This window comes from Ursus maritimus, unplaced genomic scaffold (genome assembly GCF_017311325.1).
Source record: "Ursus maritimus isolate PB19 unplaced genomic scaffold, ASM1731132v1 scaffold_4, whole genome shotgun sequence".
NCBI classification, from domain to species: Eukaryota; Metazoa; Chordata; class Mammalia; order Carnivora; family Ursidae; genus Ursus; species Ursus maritimus.
The window spans coordinates 65,020,296-65,039,825 of NW_024426552.1; the positions used below are offsets into that span (position 1 = coordinate 65,020,296).

At 42.5% G+C, this 19,530-nt stretch overlaps 1 protein-coding gene across 1 annotated transcript in view; it reads left to right on the forward strand.

Annotated features, from left to right (window-relative positions):
* PARP15 (poly(ADP-ribose) polymerase family member 15) overlaps positions 1 to 18,718 on the forward strand; it is a 36,333-nt gene extending 17,615 nt beyond the window's left edge. Inside the window, exons 8-14 of the mRNA XM_008708250.2 lie at positions 1,356 to 1,505; positions 3,830 to 3,892; positions 6,079 to 6,246; positions 8,758 to 8,964; positions 13,638 to 13,771; positions 17,572 to 17,746; positions 18,048 to 18,718. Of these exons, the coding sequence (XP_008706472.1) occupies positions 1,356 to 1,505; positions 3,830 to 3,892; positions 6,079 to 6,246; positions 8,758 to 8,964; positions 13,638 to 13,771; positions 17,572 to 17,746; positions 18,048 to 18,337 (1,187 nt within the window). The 3' untranslated portion in view covers positions 18,338 to 18,718. The remainder of the gene's footprint in view (positions 1 to 1,355; positions 1,506 to 3,829; positions 3,893 to 6,078; positions 6,247 to 8,757; positions 8,965 to 13,637; positions 13,772 to 17,571; positions 17,747 to 18,047) is intronic.
* The last annotated feature ends 812 nt before the right edge of the window (positions 18,719 to 19,530 follow it).

Genomic DNA, 19,530 nt, shown 5'->3' on the forward strand with positions numbered 1-19,530 from the left:
CTTGCCCAGAGTTCATTCCACGGAGGTGTGGGTAGCTGAGAGCAGTGCCCCCCCCCATAGCCTCCTGGACCTGTGTGCCCCCCCAACTCTGAAGGAACCATCCAGTAAAGGTCTTGAAGAACCACACCCACGTACACAGATAACTAAAATGTGATGGCACACTAAACTTCACTGACTGCTTTTATATAGATATGATTTAATCTATACAGCGGCCTCCTGGGTAGGTGGTCTGTTGCCACTGCATCATGTGGAAAAGGAGATTGAGTGAGCTTAAGGGATGAGTAGAAATGGCACCGCTAAGTTATAAAGCCTCAGAGTGGGCAGTAACATATGCCAACATGGTAAGGGTGGTTTCCTCGGAGTGGCCTGGGCATTGCTACCCCAGAGAGACGTGAAGCAACAGGAAAAGGTCCTATCTGAAGTTAGTGAGCTGTTATTTAACATTGGACAGGGGCGCCTGGGTGGCTCAGTTGGTTGAGCGCCTGACTCCTAATTTCAGCTCAGGTCATGATCTCAGGGTTGTGAGGTCAAGCCCCGTGTTAGGCTCCACGCTGGTGTGCAGTCTACTTGAGGTCCTCTCCCTCTGCCTCCACTGCCTCCCACTCCAACGTGTGTACACGCTTGCTCTCTCAAATAAATGAATGAAATAAATCTTCCCAAAAAGTAATTGGACAAATGACCTACACACTGAGACCATTTCCCTTTTCTGTAAAATGGAAATAAAAAAATCACCTGGAGGTACAAACTTTCTGTCATAAGATGAATAAACTCTGGAGACCGAATGTACAGCACGGGGCTATAGTTAATAATAATGTATTCTTGAAGCTTACTAAGAGAGTAGATCGCAGGTGTTCTCACCGCTCCCACATGCACACGCATACACCCCCCCAATGGTAACTATGTGAGGCGATGGGTGTGCCATTAGCTCAATTGGATCATCATTTCACAATATATGTGAATGTGAAGATGTCACATTGTACACCTTAAATATTTGCCATTTTTATTTGTCATACTTCAGAAAAGCTTGAAAAAAGTCTCCCAGAGACATCAGCATGACCTGAGGGAGCACTTTGCCCTCTGTCCTTCCTCGTGTCTTTCTCATGACGCTACAGCAATGTTTACAGACAAGCAGCTGGTCCAGTCAGGTGTTTCTGCCTCATCCTATTTAACTGAGACATGGATCTCCTGCTGCCACAAAGCTTTATTTTTAAATTTCCTTAAAAAAGAAAGCCCAACCGGGCATGGTACTCTTAGCGTTTATGTAGGTGGAAAGAAAGAGGACTGGGAAGAGGACAGGGCCCCATTCTTCCTGCTCTTTCTCCAGCTACTCTTTCATTTGGTTTCTTTCTTTTCAGGTACCTTCAGGCCTGTCTCCAACCCTGGGTTCATTTCATATGAAATGAAAATTGGTGCAATTACTTTCCAGATTGCTGCTGGAGATATCACCAAAGAAAAGGCAGATGTGATTGTAAACTCAACAACAAGGACATTTAGTCTGAAATCAGGTACTTTATTTAAGCAAAGTATGTGATTGTGACTATTAACATGACTCACGTGTGGGAGGGAAACTGTGGCTAATGTTGCCTGAGTAGGCGGATAGTGTCGCAGAACATATGTAGGCCCTGGAATCAGAAAGACCTGGGTTTGAGTCCCAGCGATGCCACTTACCATTGCGTGGCCTTGGAACAACCACATATCCCCTCTGAGCCTCAGTTTCTCTGCCTGTCAAATGTTGATTTCCCAGAGGAGGGTAAGACGGGGCACAGCAATGTAAAGATGAGGCGTAACCCATGCGTTGGACTTAGTGTATGTTAGCTCTCATCCCCTTTCTAGCTCGGAACTATCAAAATTCCACACTTATAATTTAATAAGTTTGTTTTATTTTTATTTCCCTTTATATGTAACTCAATGGCACTCATATCTCACTTCTTGTCATCTTCCTTATGTTACACTGACCCAGAAATGAAATTCAGGGGCGCCTGGGCGGCACAGCGGTTAAGCGTCTGCCTTCGGCTCAGGGCGTGATCCCGGCGATCTGGGATCGAGCCCCACATCAGGCTCCTCCGCTATGAGCCTGCTTCTTCCTCTCCCACTCCCCCTGCTTGTGTTCCCTCTCTCGCTGGCTGTCTCTATCTCTGTCGAATAAATAAAATAAAATCTTTAAAAAAAAAAAACACCTGAAATAAAGTGGAACCAGTCAAAAGGTCCTCTCTCAGACTGTCAAAGGAACATCATTTGAGACTTAAATTTCATGTACTTAAAAAAAAAAGAAATGAAATTCAACCCCTTTTTCTTGATTTTTGCTGGAATGTCTGAGCACCTCCATTGATGGAGCCCCTTTGAGCACACCCTCCCCACCTGTCTATTTGTGTGTAACTTGCATACATATACTCTTATGTTAATATATTTTTATTATAAAGTATTAAATCTTAAATTAAAAGGGTAAGATAAAACATAAATAGAAATAGAAGTTTAAATATTTTCTAAACTGCAAAATATTTTGGAACTTACTACGTAGGAGGTGAGTGCATAGAATATCTGTCCAGTGTATCGGTCCTGCAAAATGCAGACGTAAAGAGCGTTCAGTTAGGTAAAATGTGACAGATTGAACATATGCATTTGTCCCTGCCTTCTTTTAAGATTCCATTAAAACCACAGTAAAGGAAAGAAAAGAACGTAAACCCACAAGGAAAAAGAGAGCTGGAGGGAAACCAATAATGAACAAGAGACAGCAGTGTATTTTTAGAATACAAGAAGCACTAGCCAGTGGTGAAAATTTAGTATATGCAAGAGAGAACAGTAGCCCCTAGAGACACAAGAGTGGGAGGCAGCAGGTACCTGGGAAGGCAGGGGACAAGTAAAGAGATGAAAACAGAATCGGATGCAATTCTGTGTGAGTAGCACTTAGCCCCTTTTATTCTATCCTCCATCCATCCAATGCACCAATAACTTCCCTTGCTCTTCCCTGGCCAGAGATGGGAGGTTTGCTGTGTAGAGAAAGCAACCAGAGAGATTCTGGACTTAGAGCGGCAGGCACAGGTGAGATGAAGATGGGAGCTAGACAGTGTTCGAGTGCAAGTTTCTGTACTAAACAGTGAGTGCCCAGCCCCTGTCCCTGCGGGACTCCCAGAACGGCAGACGGGTTTATGCCCTCCAAGATAGGAGAGTGGAGGATCCTTCTGGAGAGAAACCGACTGCCTTCAAGTCTAGTATTTACTGCCTGCCACCTTTACACGGTGCTCCCAAACTCACTTTAAATATGAAAGGACTGGTGAAGATCATCGGATACTTGAGGAAAATCTCCATTATTGCAAAGTCAGAGACTAAAACAAACACACAAAAAGGAATTTTTTAAAAAAGAGACAATTCATAATACACACACACATAATAAAGGAAACAGAGGCAGGTAAATGATGATAGATAGATAGAGGATATATTGATCTTTATAACGATAAAGTAACTAATAATTAGTCAGTGCTTTCCGTGGGCCAGATTCTGTACTAAGTATCTTTTACCCATTGGCTCTTGTAATGTTCAAATAACCCTGTGAGGGAAGTACTGTGTTAGCCTCTGTATAATAGCTGAGGAGCCGACTAGGGCCACGTGAGCAGTAAGTGGTGGAGGCAGCCCTAACCCAGCGCCGTCACACTGTAGCTCAGAGTGTGTATTATTCAGCTACTGATGAAGGTTGCAGTAGAAAAGGTGGGTTTTTCTGTGGGGGGCATCAATGAATTATGCACAAAGGGATGAGCTGAACAAAATGTACAAAAGCTATAATCATGCACTGAATTTCAACTAATGCTTTTTACCACTAACATGTCTTATTTAGGGGTCTCAAAAGCAATTTTAGAAGGTGCCGGACCAGCTGTGGAAAATCAATGTGCTCTACTAGGTATGGTCACCTCTAGCAGATTAGAGGGCCGAGAATACTATAATAGGACCTACGGGAGGAGTAAGCGGTGAGCCCTTAGGAAAGAGGATGATTCCCTGGGAGAGCGGACACAGGGGGTATGACTTTGTGGCTGTGGGAAATGGTCCTTCCTCCCACCATCCCACCTGTCTCTTCCTGACTGTTAAACGGAACGCAGGCCTGGGTCCTAACAGTCCAGGATCCACCACTAACTGAGGGATGGTGGGCACACCACCTGATCTGTAAGAGCTTTGTTTCTCTTATCTGTAAGATGGTTCTAGGTTTTACTAACGAGGCAGGAGTATGGTAATGGCTTTCTTTTGGGCGGTTGTGAGGATCAGGACAATGAACGTGAAAAGTTGCATGAAGTGCTGTGTAAATTATCTTTCACTTTCCCCGACCTCGTTCTACTTGCTATAATGCACCATCTACCTGACATGAGTCAAGGCGGAGCCCGGGTAGGTCTGAGGTCTTTTCTGACACCAGCCGATTCTCCAGTTCTAATACTATCTCCCTGTAAAGCTAGCGTTGGATCCCACAAATTAAAGGGCTCAGTCCCACAAGCCTCCCCCCACAGGTCCCAGGGGCCGCCTGCACTTCTGACCCCCCTTCGTACACTCAGGCATTCACAAAACCCCTTTCTCAGGTTTGACAGTACCCTACAACGACTCACAGAATTCCAGAAAACACTTGTCTTACGTTTTCCAGTTTATTATAAGGGATACATCTCCGGAGCAGCCAAATGGAAGAGCTGCAAAGGGGAAGGTGTGCGGGAGGGGGGCACGGAGCTTCCACGCCCTCCCAGCTACACCACCCTTCCCACACCTAGGTGTATTCACCAACCTGGAAATCCCCAAATCCGGTTATTTAGGGGGTTTTATGAAGGTTTTGTTGTGTAGGCACAACTGTTTGTGATTGAGGTCCCCAGAGGCCAGGGGGTGAGGCCAAAAGTTCCAATCCCCTAATCATGGCTTGGTGTTTTTGGAGACCGGCCTCCATTCCGAAACTATTGAACACCAGAACCCTCAAGAATCATCTCATTCCCTTACAAAAGACACTCTCATCATTCAGGAGAGTCCAGGGTTCTTGAAACTCTGAGCCCAGAATCAGGGACAAAGATCAAATACTTATTTTTTTTATTATATCACAGTGGGAAATCTGTAAGAGTGATCATATCCTCCAAAATGAGGACTCATGCCTTGCCGAGTAGACAGTCAGCTATGAGTGTGATTTAAAGAAGTGACAGGGTCCCATATTTGACAAACAGTCCCCCAACTGACCTGCTTTTGTGCCTGAAACTCCTATCTTAATAGATGTCCTCTGATGAAGGCACTTTCTCCCCAGTGAATATATTCCTGGAGAGGGATCCGGGGAAGGTAATACTGCTCACCAACACGAGGACGTTAGCAGGAATTTGTGGGTTGGAAGAGCTAGCTGTGCCTTGGAAGACAGAAGCAAAGAATGGAGTGGGGTTGGACAAGCTGGAAAAGTCTACTCAGGCTGCCTGGGAGGGGCCGGCAAGTGGGACACCCAAGGGACGGCAGGGAGTGCCTGGGCAGGGGCCACTCTCCTCCTGCATTTGCTGGAGCCCTGCCTTCCTCAGGTTCTTACTCTGTGCCTTAAAACATGCTCTGGCCATTTCCATGTGCTCGAGAGCTCTCAGGGTCCTGGGAGAGGGACCTCCACACCACCAAATGCATTGCTTTTCTCTCCTTAAAAAATGAATCTAGCTGAATGAGCATATAAATTGCTCTTCTGGGCTGCAGCTTGGGGGTTAAGAGGTCTGGACACTGACTGCTTGGGTTCAAAGCCCAGGAAATGTTTGCTACTGACCTTACCTCTCTGAGCTTCTGTTTCATCTGTGAAATGGACGAAATAGTACCTACCTGATGGCCTTGTTTTGAGGATTGAGTAGATTAAGGCAGGTAGAGTGCTTTTGAATAACACCCCAAATATTCAACAATGTAGTTGTCGAGCTGAAGAATCCTGGTTGTAAAGGAAATGAGCCTGTCCCAGTCCCAGTGAGTGAAAGCCGCTAGATGGAGGGAGGCTGGGCTTGGTCAAGACATCGCAGCTTTTTCTGATGGCAGCTGTTCCCTGTCTCGGTGATCAACTTGCTGCTTCCCGTAAGTACTGTGCTGTGTTTCCTTTCCTTCCTCTCGTTCCAGCTGCGCAGCCTCACAGAGATTTTATAATCACACAAGGTGGATACTTAATGTGCAAGATAATAATTCATGTTCTTGGGGAAAATGATGTCAGGAGAACGGTCTCCACTGTTCTAGAAGAGTGTGAGCAGAGGCAGTACGCTTCTGTTTCTCTTCCGGCCATCGGAGCAGGTTCGTAGCCTCTCATCACTCGAAGATTCTGAATAATCCAGATTCCTGTAGACTTGGCCTCACTGTTAGTGAACTCAGTGCTGAGTCCAGGCAGCGATGCGGGCAAGCTTGCGGACCCTGAGGGCTGTCTCTGGGCCTAGGCCTCTTTCATACATCTTCATTCTATATTGTATGTTCCCCAGGTATCTTTCCATGTTTGGCCCTTAACGTCGTGGCTTTCTTACTGTTCACGTTTTTCCTTTGGGTGATTCATTTGCTTTTATTTTACCAGTTACCCTTTCTGCACTGACTCTCAGATCAGCATTTCACCTTCTCCAAGGTCTCCTCTGGGCGATTTCTGTTACCAGAAACCTTAGAGCAGAATCCAAACTCATCCTCCTCATCCCTTACAAACAGCCCCCTTTCCCGAGTTGTCTCATTTTCTGGTTTCCTCCTTCAGTGGTGCCGTGATGCTCCTGGCTGTCCTGCCATCCTTGCTTCTTTGTGCCCCCACACCCCACAGTCAGCACATTCTACTAAATCTTCTCCCAGGAGTTATTCGGTTTCATCCTTCCTTCTGCTTTCCAAACCCTTAATACCCCCCTGCCCCCCCGCAATTGGGTTGACTGCAGCATCTCCCACTGGCTCCTCATTCGTGCATTCATTAGATTGAAATGCTGTTTCCCAGGCCCACTCCAAGTTCCTAGGCATAAAGTCATGAGTAGGGTGCAGTCGCTATTCTTAAGCAACAAGCTCAGGTCCATCGTGCTCTGAGTTTCTAGGAATGCTTTCCTCCTCATCTCTATCATAGCATACAATAATTCGCTCTCAGTTGAAGGTGATGCTAATGACCCGCTTCCTGATTCATTCACACTCAGTTGCACAAGCATTTTAAAAGGGCCTGGGAAGGCCCTAATAATGCCATCACACGATGATATGGTTTAGTAATGTTTCAAAGTAAGATATTTTACCCACTGTGGGTTAGGATCATTGTTTCTTCTCACTTTGACTTCTCAGACTTGTCCTAGCACCGAGCACTGGAAAGGCTGCAAGCATTTTTGGAATATAGCTAAGGAAAGTTGAGTTGGAAATATGGTTTTACAAAATTGCAAAATTTATCCTTTATTGTCATTTCTTTTTTTATTATAATCACTTTTATACATAATTTTATATTTTTATTTTGTATTTTTCTGTGATGTATAAATTTTAAACCCCACAAAACCTAGACCGACCCATGACTCTTAGTTTCCCCATTTTGCAGATGAGAATTTGAGGTATTAATGTACAAGGTCACATAGCTAGTCAGCAACATAACTAGGTTCATAACCAGGCAGACTGGTCTGTGCATTTCCACCATTACATTTTTTTTAATGTTATGTGTTTTTTGTTACCGTTATGCTCTTAATTACCATATCTTAGCTGCCACATTCTTATCTCTATTAGCATTACCTTCTAGTATCGCCCCAGTTTTATAGCAGAATAAATTGAAGTTTGGAGGTGTTGTGGGCCGAGTTCTGTTCTCCCGCCAAATTCATATGTTGAAGCTAAAATCCTCAGTACCTCAGATTGTGACTATATTTGATGAAAGGGTCTTTCAAAGGGTAATTAAGTTAAAATGAGGTCATTAAGGTGGTCCCTAATCCAATATGACCAGTATCCTTGTTAGTTAGGAGATTAGAACAGGTCCAGAGAGAAGACCATGTGAAGACATAAGGAGAAGACAGCCATCTTCAAGTCTCAGAGACCTTAAAAGAAACCAATCTTGCCAACGCCTTGATATCAGACTTCTAGCTTCCAGAATTGTGAGAAAATAAATTTCTGTTGCTTAAGCCACCAGTCATGGCAATTTGTCATGGCATCCCTAGCAAACCAATATAAGAGGGATCCAATGACTTGGCCAAGATCACACAGCTAATCCGTGCAGAGCCTGGATATGATCACATGCTCTGCTCTCTGCGCTGCCAATGCCGTTCAGTTAAAGACCACCAGGAACACACACTATGAAGGACGATGCGGCATCTCACCAAGAGGTCATTAAGGACTTATTAATGGATTTGAGCTTGTGTTGGGTAGCTCCGTGCGGTCTCAAGTACGTGGGGTTTCGCTCTGGATCGGCTACTTCGGGGCAGCAGGCATAGTTCAATGACTGGGTATCTTACCTGGAGGGGAGAAGAGTGCGGCTGAAGCTGTGATTATTAATGAAGCAGGACTTGCTCCTGTTAGTCAGGGTGGGGAATGTTTGGCCGTTTTTGTGGTTTGGATAGTGTTCATGTTTTTGCCTGTGGCCAGACATGATTATTCAGTAGTTTTGCTTGGCTGAATTCATCACAGCCACAGAGTGGTTACATCGGATGACGTTCTATGAAATTGTGTTGTGTTTGTGAGAGATCCAGCTATGAGAGCCAGATCCGTTTCTGGCTGTGGCGCTGCTTTCTTCTTTCTCAGCACCAAAACCACATTTGCCAGATCTCATCACTGACTAACATCAGCTAGAGCTTCTTTTGGTCACTTAAAAAAATGTTTCTTTTTCAGGCAATGCTGGAAAAAACCCAAACACAGTTGCTGATGACATGATCAGTGCTATTACAGACTTCGCATGGAAACATCCCACCCCATCATTACAAAAAGTTAAAGTCGTCATCTTTCTATCTGAATTGCTACATGTATTCTATGACAACATGAAAAAGAGAGAGAATTCCATATCACCTGTCCTTCAGTCCACAGGCGTCGATACTACATGTAAGATGACCTTTCGGAGATCATGTGGTAATCTGTCCTATCACTTAGCAAATGTGTAGATATTAATGCTCACTGTTTCATCAGTTTTAGGATTCTACAGACAGCCTCCTCTAATATGTGGGAAAAGTACAAGAACTATGGAACGCAGCGTCCTGTCTGCTGATTATTCTGGTGGCAAAATCACTCCTGGGAAACAGAATAACAAAGGAGCAGGGAGAGAATAGAAGTGAGGAAGCAGAAGAGGGGGATAGGCTTTGAAAATCCTAAGCCAGTTACCTCATTATTTACTTATGGATTAGCATCGACCCTCAGTGCTCCTTGTAGCTGTGAGCTGGCTGACCAATGCTGGTTTATTGATTATCCACCGCTGGAGAAGTCATTCTGGGAACAGAAGCAGATGGAAGAAGGGAGTGGGTCATTTGGTTGTGCACTTCACAAGCAGGCAGTTCCCATTTGCTTCTCTGTAAGGTGTGTGTTTATGCATTATGTTTAAGTATCTATTCACCTGCTCCTCTGTCCCCCATTTCCGTACTGCTGTGAAAATGACTAGAAAAGCAGCCTCCGCTAGCAATCACAGTTTTTGCCCATTTTGAGCACTCATTCATAGAGCACTGTGGGTTTTACTAGTGATAAAGTGTACCTGTCGTCAGCAGCCTCCCTAAACTGGAAATTGTTGCCTGACACTGCCAGTCGGAATTTCAGTTCTCTCGATACTTACTTCCTGACAACTGTTCTTTTCAATGTGACTTCACACATAGCACATATAAGAGCTACACACACAGACACACAGTAAATAAAAATAGTAGTTAGATCTGCTAATGTTCTTGCAATAGCAAGTAATAGAAAATCCAATTTAAACAGGCTTATGGAAAAATGGAATTAATTGACTCACATGACTATAAAGTCCAGGCATACCTGGCTTCAGGTCCAGTTTGATCTAGGTGCTCATATTTATACTCTAAACCCTGACTTTCCTCATCTCTCACTCTCTTCTCAGCTGTGTTGTCTTTATCCTCAGGTTTCACAGGGTGAAAGATGGCTGTTAACAGTTTCAGGACCATATCCTTCCATGGTCAGATCCAACAGGAAAGGGTATATCCAGGGGTAATATATACTCATCATCAGGAACATGATGCCTAGGAACAGAGGCGTTCGCCTAAGGCTGAAATTGCTTTTTACTGAATCAGCTTAGGTCATGGTTGCAGCTAGGAAACTGGAATTACACTAATCAGCCAATCCGAGAGTCACATGCTCTATCCTCGAACTGAAGGGGATCACTCTGAAGCAACGGGGTAGAGTTGTTCACCAAAGGAAATTCAGGATGCTTTTACCAGAAGAAGGAGAAAAGCTGCTGGACAGTTAAAAATAATACATACCTACCAGAGTATCTAGGGTTATATAAATTAACATTTCCCCCTTTGGTCCTTGTAGAAGAAAACTTGTATTTAAGTACAAATTAACTGGTTCATCCACCTTAAACTGGTTCATCCACTCCCTGCTTACACCAAGAATTTAAAATGACTATGAAATCTGAAAAATAGGAAGGGGTGTGAGGGTGGCTCAGTCAGTTAAGATTCTGGCTCTTGATTTTGTCTTAGGTCATGATCTCAGGGTCATGAGATGGAGCCCCAGGTTGGGCTCTGCACTGGGCATGGAGCCTGCTTAAGATTCTCTCTCTTCCTCTCCCCTGCTCCCCCCTGCTCATTTCTCTCTCTTAAAAAAAAAAAAAAGATAAGAGACAAGCAAACAAAATAACTAAAACAAGCAGACCAGTGACCCAATGGCACTTGGGGCAAAAACAAACAACAACAAAACTGCCTTACATAATCTTTGTTGTTAGGTCAAAGGAATGATGAAGGTGAAATGTCAGACAAAAGGAAGGTTGTTGGCAGAGTTAAACTTGGATTTTAGAAAGACTTTATCATGTGGACTTTTTTTTTTTTTTGTCATGCGGACTCCTTTAAAAGAGAACTTACAGAGGACAACTTGGAGTTTCATTTGAACAGATGATACAATTGCTTTTCCAAAGCATGTTTAAGTATTCATTGATTCAGAGCATTCTACAGAGCATGAATTTAACATCCGACCCTAGAGACGCAGATCTGGGAGTCGTGTAAGTAGGTAGGGGTTGAAGTCATTGAGTGTAGATCCGAATATCCACAAAGACTATGAAGGTGGAGGGAGAGAAGCTGAAAGCAGAGCTGGGAGGCTTGGTACATCGCCCCACCCCTACCTGTGGAGAGGAAACTGAGGCACAGCACACAAGGAGAGCCATAGGTGCGTTTATCCCAAACATCAGAAATGGGAAAGTAGAGTAAGCTTTATCTTTTAAAACAGATTTATAGGAAAAGCACTCAGGAAAGTGCGTGATACGTGGTAAACACTTGAAAAAAAGTAGCCATCATGTTACCTCCCATGAAGCACTGGGCGGAGAGTCACTAGAACACAATTCTTTTCCTTCCTTGGATGGTGGCCTTCCATGTAACGTTGGATGTGTGAATACTCAGCCTTCCTGGGACTCAGTTTTCCCATCTCTAAATTGTCCACCCAGGGACACTTTCGTCCACAGGCAGAATAAGTAGCACAGTTTGGCGTGGTTTAGGGTGTGATTTAAGTTGTTCCTCTCAAGAAAATGCCCTTGTCTTTAAACTTTATTCCCTCTTTGTTTTTTTTTAAAGATTTTTCATTTTAGGGGCGCCTGGGTGGCTCAGTCATGAAGCATCTGCCTTTGGCCCAGGGCCTGATCCCAGGGTCCTGGGATCGAGCCCCGCATCAGGCTCCCTGCTCTGCTGGGATCCTGCTTCTTCCTCTCCCACTCCTTAACTTGTGAGTGCTTGTGTTCCCTCTCTCACTGGCTGTGTGTCTCTCTCTGTCAAATAAATAAATAAAATCTTTAAAAAAAAAGATTTTTCATTCTATTTTAGAGAGAAAGAGGGCGGGGAGGAGAAAGAGAGCACAAGCGAGGAGGGGGGAAGGGCAAAGGGAGAGAGAGAGAATCTCAAGCAGACTGTCCACAGAGCCTGCCACGGGCCTGATCCCATGACCCCAAAATCATGACCTGAGCCCAAATCAAGAGTGGGCACCCAACTCACTGAGCCACCCAGGCGCCCCTCACTCCTCTAAATACAAATACCTCTGGGATGTAGAAAAGATCAAATTTAATTGTTTTTTAAGAATAATAACTATGTTTATAAAGGATTCCCTAAAAGTGCTTTTACACCGTTTATTATATTTTAAACTTGAAACAATCCCATGAGGTGATAAATAGAGCAGATTTTATCAGTTCCATTTTACAAAAGAGAAAACGAAAAAATCACTCAGAAGTGGTATTACTTGTTCCACGCCTCATGGCTGCTCACAGGTTGAGGCTGATCAGGTCTTCCGATGCCAGGCCCTGGTATTTTCTGCTCTGCAAGCTCATGACATGAAAGGAAGAGAGAGCCCATGGAAGAACTTTACTTCCTTCTCAGTCTTGCCTCTGTGTTCAGAGAAAAGAAAGCAGCAGGTTTGAGAAGTCTCTAAGACTTAGGATTTGACATGATGAGGCCAAAAGCTCTGGAGGGAGTAGACAGTAGGAGAAGGGAAAGAATTTAATTTGCACAGACTACACATCCTGCTGTGGGAAACCTCTCCAGAAAAGCTCTTTAAAAGTGGAATTTGAAGAGAGCTTCCAGATTAGGGTTTGATGCTTTTGGTTGTGAACAGAACTTCATTCCCTGGATGGACTTGCGAAACAGGAAGAGAGTGCCAGATCGCTCTCCCAGGCCTGTATATCTTGCAGGAAAAATAAGTAAATTCTGGCTTTGTTTGTAAGGAGAAATCCTTTGGCCTTTACCTGTGGTGTTGTGCCATTTTCTAGCATTTCCTTCTCTAATACATTCTGTCCATATTTCTACTAGTCATGCCATCTCAGCAACTTGGTATGTAGCTTCAATGTTAGAAGGTTCTGGAAGCCATTGGAAAGCAAAGGAAAATTTTGAATATCACCCCCTTATACAAGAGTGTTCACTTAGTATTTCCGCTGTTTTCTTTATATGGTGCTTTCTCTACTTAGGAAGTAGAAGATAGGGTACAGAACAATGTGCTTTAAATATCCTTAGCAAGGTAATCACATTTCAAAAGAAAAATAATAACCACACTAAATGAAACTGATAAACATGAAAATATTGATAAATTGGCTTTCATGTTTACACATCAGTTTCTTTTTCTTTTTTTTCTTTTTAAGTAGGCTCCATGCCCACTGTGGCACCCAATGTGGGGCTTGAGCTCATGGCCCTGAGATTGAGACCTGAATTGAAATCAAGAGTTGGACACTCAACCAACGGAGCCACCCAGGAACCCTACACATCAATTCCTTATGGAATTAATCCCATAGAGCTTTCTGAGGGAATTATAATTTCAAGCTATAGTGAACTGAAGTATACCTAAATATTTTAGCTAGGCCATTAATTAATATATGTCATATTAGCGTCAGAACCATTCATTTCATCTGTGTTTACCAAACTGAGGTTGATAAAAGAAGCAACTGTGAAATGTGTAGCTTTTTGGTTTTTGGGTTTTTTTTCTCAAAGACCAGGATTAGATGAATGTGAAATAAGAGCATAGGAAGTGCCCTGATTTTCAGAGATCCCTGGAAATGGATATTGTGCTTTCACCAAATGCTGACTTTTCAGATAATCTTCCTGAACACTGGACTGACATGAATCAGCAGCTGTCCTGTGTGATCAAGCTACACCCTGGACAGTCAGAATATAACACCGTAAAGGACAAGTTCTCTGAGACTTGTCCTTCCTACAAAATAAAGAAGGTAATATTGTGTTAAAAAGTTATTTCTTTTAACTATCAAAGAACATCTTTTTTTTTAACACTCCTCCTTCCATTATACCTTACTATATTTATTTTAATTAGACTTACTCAAGCTCCATAGACTTCAAATCTCATGGTTCATTCATTAGCAGTTATGAAGGAGATTCCCAAAATTGACATATATATGTTTGGATACTTTCACTTACAATTTACAAACAAACCCATTCAAACTGATTAAACAAGAAGAAATATATTAGAAATGAATGGAAAGTCCAGAAATAGGATGGTCTTTGGAACAGTTGGATCCAGTTTCTCTGGCTTTGCCATCCACAGGGTCATCTGAAGGCTGGACTCCTTTCATAATTGTAGAATAGCTGCAGGTGGCAATCAGGGGGTTTCTGCTTCCTCCGTTCACATCCCATGAAAGTGACACAACCACTGGATAAGAGTCCAAGGCTTTGTGTTGAGTGGACCACTCCAACCAGTCTATGTCAGGAGAGTGCTATTTGCTGATCGGCTTGGACCTGGGCTATCCAATGCCATCGTTGTATGATCCCATCATGAGATTGCCCTGATTGGTTAAACCCAATTAGGCTCCACTTGAGAACTATAAGTGAGTCCAACTCCACCCAAAGCAGCAGTTGCTGTACAATGGGGATGAAGTGGAATGGATTTTCAGGGAGTCCACCATGCTGCATAAAAATTTTGGCCAGTAAAGTACAGGAGTTTATTAGAAGGTCATTATCATACCATGTATATCAGCGCAGGGTGTGACATCCTAGTCATTTCAAAATCTAGCTGCTACTTCCATAAAACTGTACTCAACCACATTATAGCACTTAAAAAATTGTGCTTTCATAAGCTTTCACATGCCTGACTCCCCCAATAGACAGTTGGCTTCTTAAAGTAGGAGTTGCATTCCCACTACCTAGCCTGGTGCCTAGCATATCATAGGACACAATACTTACTGAATGAACTTACTTCCTGAGAAAGAAGGCGAATCAAAAGAGAGAGACTCCTGCAGAAAGGACAGAATTTAAAGGAGGAGATGCTTCATTGATATTAAAAGCTTTTGAGAGTATAAGAACCTTGTTCAATTGTGTTTACCAAATATCTGCAACTTCCTTGGCTCTTATCCTTCTATCATACCCATTTTGAAACACCTCAATTTTGGATTAATTCCATAATATACTTTCTCTCCCGCAGCCCCTAGATAAAATGATTATTAATTTCTGGTTCCCAACCTCTGCCAGACTCTCTAGGTTCCTGGAATCCTTTATTGCTTCCTGCAGTCAGCTCCCTCATGCGTTCCCCATTGCAAGTTTCAGCACTCTGCTTGAGGTCTTCATCTCTCTCAAAACAACTTTCCCTCTTGCTTTTATTACTCGGCTTCTCTTCAACATCTGCTGTAGGTAACCACTCCATTCTTCTTATTTATGTATTTGTTTTTAATTATTTACTGAAATTGAGATATAATTGACATATGTTAGTTTCAGGTATGTAACATGATTTGATATTTGTATATATTGCAAATTGATCACCACAGTAAATCTAGTTAACACACATCATCATTCATAGTTACAAAAATTTTTTTTCGTGTGATGAGGACTTTTCAGATCTACTCTCTTAGCAACTTTCAAATATGTAATTCAGTATTATTAACACAGTCACCATCCTGTATATTACATCCCCATGACCTATTTCTTTTATAATTGGAAATGTGTACCTTTCAGCCCCCCTCTCATGTTGTCTACCCCGCAGCCCTATCTATCTCTGGCAACTATCAGTCTGTTTTCTCTATCTATGATCTTGGGTTTATTTTTGTGGGTTTTGTTTGTTTGTTTTTGATCCCAGATATAAGTGAAACCATATGGTATTTGTCTTTCTCTGTGTGACATATTTCACTTAGCTTAATGCCCTCAAGGTCCATGGCAAGATTTTATGGTTTTTATGGTTTTTAATATCTGGATAGTATTTGTGTGTGTGTGTGTGTGTGTGTGTGTGTGTGTGTGTGTGTGTATGACATCTTCATTACCCATTCATCTCTCAAAGGACACTTCGGTTGCTTCCATATCTTGGCTATTGTGAATAATGCTGCAGTGAACATGGGGGTGCACACAATTCTTGAACTGTCTTGTTTTGTTTCTAGGACATCATCCTTTCAGACTTCTTCCTCTCTCCCTAGACTTAGATTATCTGGATCCTTTTCTTATGCTTTCATACTCCGTGTGTGTTCTCCTAGTTGATCCCTTATCACTTTGAGAGGTAGATATTTTTTTACTTGTCTTTCTCCCCCACTAGATTGAAAGTTCTTTGAGGGCAGAGATTCAACACAGTGCTTGACGCACAGTAGATGTTCAATAGATGATTACTGAATGTATGTTAAATTCATTTTCTAGAAGGAAGGAGAACCAGTAGAGAATGATATTTTGAAAAAAAGTTAAGGGAGGACATGGTTTGAAATGCTATTGAGGATCTAGAAAGAAATAGTCATTAGATTAGGCAGTTATGAGGTGATTTGTGACCATAATTAGAGCAATGCAGGAGAACTGTTATTGGGAGAAGCCAACTAAATGGGTTTAGAGATCAGAAGGACTTAAGGAAATAATTACTGAATGATTACAATTTTTTGAGTAAGAATTTGTTTTTATTTTTTAAATTTATTTATATTATTATTATTATTATTATTATTATTATTATTATTATTATTATTATTTAAGTAGGCTCCATGCACAGAGCCCAACACTGGGCTTGAACTCACAACGGTGAGATCAAGACCTGACCTGAGATCAAGAGTCAGTGGCTATCTGACTCTTGGTTTTGGCTTAGGCTGGGTCCCATGGTCCTGAGATTGAGCCCTGCCTCTGGCTCCATGTTTAGCATGGAGTCTGCTTGAGATTCTTTCTCCCTCTCCCTCTGCCCCTCTTGCTTGTGCTCTCTGTGTCTCTCTCTCTCTAAAATAAATAAATAAGTCTTAAAAAAAAAAAGGCATCAGATGCTTAACTGACTGAGCCACCCAGGCACCCCTTATTTATTTATTTATTTATTTATTTATTTATTTAGAGAGGGGGGAGAGAGAGAGAGAGAAGATGGGGAGGAGCAGAGGGAGAAGGAGAGAGAAAGAATCTTAAGCAGGCTCTGAGCCCAGTGTGGAGCCTGATGTGGGGCTCTATATCACAACCCTGAGATCATGACTTATGCTGAAATCAAGAGTTAGACATTTAACCAACTGAGCCACCCAGGTGCCCCTTGAATAAGAATTTGAATACAAGTGAATCTCCAGGAATACCAGAAAATATATATAGGTAAACGTTTTTATAGAAATTATAATTTGTTATATAAAATAGGTTATAATAAGCACTATTACAAAGTATAGATACTCTTAACCTAGGCTTTTTCTAAAGGCAGAAAGCAGGGACACCTGGGTGGCTCAGTTGGTTAAGTGTCTGCCTTTAGCTCAGGTCTTGATCTCAGGGTCCTGGAATCAAGTCCTGCTTTGGGCTCCTTGCTCAATAGGGAGTCTGTTTCTCTCTCTGCCTGCCACTTCCCCCACTTGTGCTTTCTCTCTCTCTCTCTCTCTCTCTGGCAAATAAAAGAATAAAGTATTAAAAAAAAAATAAAGGCAGAAAACTACCTACTCTCTGAATTGGCTTTTTATTTGCATTTTCTTTTCCTTTTCCTTCTTCCTCTCCTCCAGTCCTCCTTCTTCTCCTCTAAATTGCTGTTTTAAAATCCACAACAGACACAATATACTGAGCTCTAAAGTCATTTTCAAAATGCTTTGCTTTTTGTCATGTGCAGATTGAGAGGATACAGAATATATGCCTCTGGCAGAGCTACCAGGTAAAGAAAAAGCACATGGACATGAAGAATGGCCATACAGATAATGAGAGAGTCCTGTTCCATGGGACAGATGCAGACTCAGTGCCCTATGTCAATCAGCATGGCTTTAATCGCAGTTATGCTGGGAAGAATGGTAAGGAAGCAAGTAATCTGGCTGACCAGAATGAGGTGAATGATAGCTCTATTGTTGACTATTCACACCAAGCAGTGCAGAACCATAGATGGCAGCCATCTTGTCATGATCAGGATAGAGCTCTTTGTGTTCCACTGAAAAGGAGGCTGGCAACCTTCTGAGGACAGACGGAGTGAACTTTAGAAATGGTGAAAATTGGCTTTGGTGGGCAAGAATGGCATTAAAAATTTTGTTTGGGCATGGTTCTACATACTGTGATAATTTTATGTTCTTAGGAAGGCTTTTGTCTTTCTCTTTACAGGTGCAACCTATGGAAGAGGAACCTATTTTGCTGTTAATGCCAGCTATTCAGCTAATGATGCATACTCCATACCAGACAGCAATGGGAGAAAGCATATTTATGTTGTACGAGTACTTACAGGAGTCTACACGCGTGGACGTTCAAGATTAGTCACCCCTCCATCGAAGAACCCTCATGACCCCACAGATCTGTTTGACTCTGTCACAGATGATACACAACACCCAAAACTATTTGTGGTATTCTCTGATAATCAAGCTTACCCAGATTATCTTATAACTTTTAGGTGTTAAAAAATAGGTTGTCTTTTTTTAACCTCAAAGAGATGATTTAGTCATCTATTTATAAGAACAAATTTATAGAGTTTTTGTCTTTGCCTTTGGCTTGTTTATGTAGATAAAAACCTCTCTGTTAGGTGCTAAAATGCTGAAAACAGCCTTTTAAAAATGCTCTATTGCAATTTGTAGCCTAGCTCTTTTCTGAGCATACTGATGGGTGGAAGCTAAGAAATGTGGATGACATGTTTAGAGCTACAGCTATTTACAGACACCAAATCTGTGGGAGAACAAAGAGCACATTACTTTTGTCTAGCAGAGAAGAAATAAGATGAATCACATTAAAACCAAGATGTCATTGTTCTTACAGAACATGTTAAGACATCAAACTGCGTTGGGCTCAGCTGTACTATTAAATAAACAGGCAGCTAACGTGCTCAGTAACAGCTGGGAATTTTGCCTCCTGAAGGAATACTTGGTAGCCAGAACTCAGCTAGAATGACTGAATCAAATCTGTTGTGGACTAAATCAGGGAAAAACGTGTCGTACCACTGTCTAATGCTACATAACAAATTACTACAAAATTTAGTGGCTTTGTGGGTAAGGGATTCAGGCATGGCTTAGCCGGGTCATTCTGTCTCAGGGTCTCTCCTGAAGTTAAGTCAAGATGTCGGCAGGGGATGCAGTTTTCTGAAGGCTTGACTGGGGCTGAAGATCTGCTTCCAAGGTAAATCACTCAAATAGTTAGAAAGTTGTTGCTGGTTGGCAGGAGTCCTCAGTTTTTCTCCCCAAGGTCCTCTCTAGGCTGCTTGCATTGCTCATGACATGGTACTCCACAGTCAGCAGTCTGGGAAAGAGAAAGGCAGAAACCATGATGTCTTCTATGACCTAGCCCCTGAAGTCCTACTCCATCTTTTCCACAGTATCCTGTTGGTTCCATAGATCAGCTCATTCAGTGTAAGCGGGAATTACACAAGGGCCTGGACACCAGTTGACAGTGATCACTGGGACCATCTTAGAGGCCGTATAAATGAGTGAATGACCGATACACTGATAAAATGTTAGCAGTGAAAGGGACTCTAGGGGTCCACTGTCCCCTCATCTTTCTCCACTCCCCTCCCCCACTCCTGGGGCAAAAAGCCCTCAAGCCTCTGCTTGACCACACTCTACATCTTAAGGATAACTTATTCCATCTTGAGACAACTCTGACT